This window comes from Branchiostoma belcheri, unplaced genomic scaffold (genome assembly GCF_001625305.1).
Source record: "Branchiostoma belcheri isolate BF01 breed outbred unplaced genomic scaffold, Haploidv18h27 scaffold93, whole genome shotgun sequence".
Lineage (NCBI taxonomy): Eukaryota > Metazoa > Chordata > Leptocardii > Amphioxiformes > Branchiostomatidae > Branchiostoma > Branchiostoma belcheri.
Window position 1 is genome coordinate 34,295 of NW_017804609.1, and position 2,321 is coordinate 36,615.

Consider the following 2,321-nt stretch of genomic DNA (forward strand, 5'->3'; position numbering starts at 1 on the left):
AATAGAAATGCAAGTTTGGAAGAATGCTGGTGATATTGAAGACAAATGATAATTTGCCCTCCAATTGTAAGTAGACATTGTAAACTCGTGTCTCGAGCACATTCATGTATATGGTGACCATGCCTCTTAAACTAAATTCTGCATATGGCACTTGCAACAGTATGTAACCCACCACCAATTACCATGGTGACAGACGTCTGGTCCTGGTCATTGACCTTATTTGTGACAACTGACACAACTCGGATGCAAAGAGGTACCTCATTTGCATATGAGAAAATGGTAGAATTGCCTTCTTTCTCAAGGTACGACGACTGTCATTCGACCACTCCTGTTGTCCTGTTGGCTTGACCTGCGATGGTAGGTTGGGGCTACCAAGAAGGTTATATGTATGTGTGTTGGTTTGTATGTGTGTACCAGTAGATGTCATACTTAAATGTATCTTGTACAACTGTTGTGCAATAAACTATCGTTTCAGATATCGACGAATGCGCCAGTAACAACGGTGGGTGTGCACACACGTGCACAAACAACGTCGGAAGCTTCAGCTGCTCTTGCCGGGCCGGCTACGTGTTGAATAATGATGGTTTTGCCTGCGATGGTAAGTTTGGGCTACCTTTGTCAAAAAGGTTATGTGTGTGTTCGCGAGTGTATGTGTGTGTGTACGTGAGGGTGTGTATGTGTGAGTGTGTATGTATGTGCATGTGTGTGAGTGAGTGAGTGAGTGCGTGTGTGTGTGTGTGTGTGTGTGTGTGTTTGTGTGTGTGTGTGTGTGTGTGTGTGTCTGTGTCTGTGTGTGTGTGTGTGTGTGCGTGTGTGTCAATATTTCACTGCTTCGTCAAAGTCAAATGCACCAATAGCTACTTGTACATCTGTTAACTGGGTAAGCCAAAAAAGGCGAAAGTCAAGAGAGGCAGCAAAATGTCTGTTACTTTGTGGGAGTTACACAAGTTCGAAGATGGCATATTAAGGGTAAGAGTATCTTACTTGACATTCGTGGTGAAAGTCATATTAAATGGCTATTGGCACGGCAACTAGTAATCAGTCGTGTATGCACTGAGTGTGTGTGTGTGTGTGTGTGTGTGTGTGTGTGTGTGTGTGTCTGTGTGTGTGTGTGTGTGTGTGTATGTCAATATGTCGCTGCTTCGTCAAAGTCAAATGCACCAATAGCTACTTGTACATCTGTTAACTGGGTAAGACCAAAAAAGGCGAAAGTCAAGAGAGGCAGCAAAATGTCTGTTACTTTGTGGGAGTTACACAAGTTCGAAGATGGCCTATTAAGGGTAAGAGTATCTTACTTGACTAGTGATCAGTCGTGTATGCACTGTTGAGAGAGAGTGTGTGTGTGTTGGTACGGTGTGTGTGTGTACCAGTAGATGCCATACTTCGTCTTGTACAACAGTTATGCAATAAAAGTATCATATCTACCGTTTCAGATGACAACGAATGCAGCAGAAACAACGGTGGGTGTCAAAGGGTGTGCACGAACACCGAGGGAAGCTTCATCTGCTCTTGCAATGGCCAAGAAGAGTTGAATGCCGATGGCTTCTCCTGCGATGGTAAGTTAGGGCTACCTTTGCCAAGAAGGTTATGTGTGTGTTCGTGTGTGTGTGTGTGTGTGTGTGTGTGTGTGTGTGTCTTTGTGTCCATTTGTTTGTGTGTGTGTGTGTGTGTGTGTGTGTGTGTGTGTGTGTGTGTGTGTGTGTGTGTGTGTGTGTGTGTGTGTGTGTGTGTGTGTGTGTGTGTTTGTGTGTACCAGTAGACATTTCTCAGAAGTTACATGTTTAAAGTTAAAACTTTTGGTCCAACACAAAAAATCTCTCACCTAGAGCTTTCGACCAGTTACTCTGGTCTTCCTCAGTAGACTGACCCAGTGAGGCTTGTCATGTGGCTTCTTTGAAGTGTGACGTCAACACTGGGTCAAGGGTATCTGGTAGAGGATGTCGGCCCCCGTCGCGGTTCAATGAAGGGTGATGGGCCCTGATCGAAAGCTCATTCTATACTCATTGCCCTTCTCAGTTTGCCATCAGCCTTCGGGATTGAACCATGTCCGAAGTTTCCTATTTTTCGTAGCGTTGGGAAAATGACAGCGATGAGACCGAATAGTTGACCTGTTTTGACTTAAAAATTTATTCGTCTTTCTCAAGAATGACAGAGATCGGACCACTCCTCCTTTTATACCTTTCATGTACCTCTCTAGTGCAGGGCGCTCTGCTCCACTACAAGATATTGACCAATCATCGTTAAGGATCTGTTTTAGGCTGGATTGCCTTGACCTGGAGGTCTAGTTCACTGTGCACTGAGTACTATGCACTAGGTTAGGT

At 44.6% G+C, this 2,321-nt stretch overlaps 1 protein-coding gene across 1 annotated transcript in view; it reads left to right on the forward strand.

Moving 5' to 3' along the window:
- Positions 1-2,040, forward strand: part of LOC109488275 (signal peptide, CUB and EGF-like domain-containing protein 2) — an 8,594-nt gene extending 6,554 nt beyond the window's left edge. Inside the window, exons 8-10 of the mRNA XM_019792467.1 lie at positions 476-598; positions 1,434-1,603; positions 2,017-2,040. Of these exons, the coding sequence (XP_019648026.1) occupies positions 476-598; positions 1,434-1,603; positions 2,017-2,040 (317 nt within the window). The remainder of the gene's footprint in view (positions 1-475; positions 599-1,433; positions 1,604-2,016) is intronic.
- Positions 2,041-2,321: the final 281 nt, after the last annotated feature.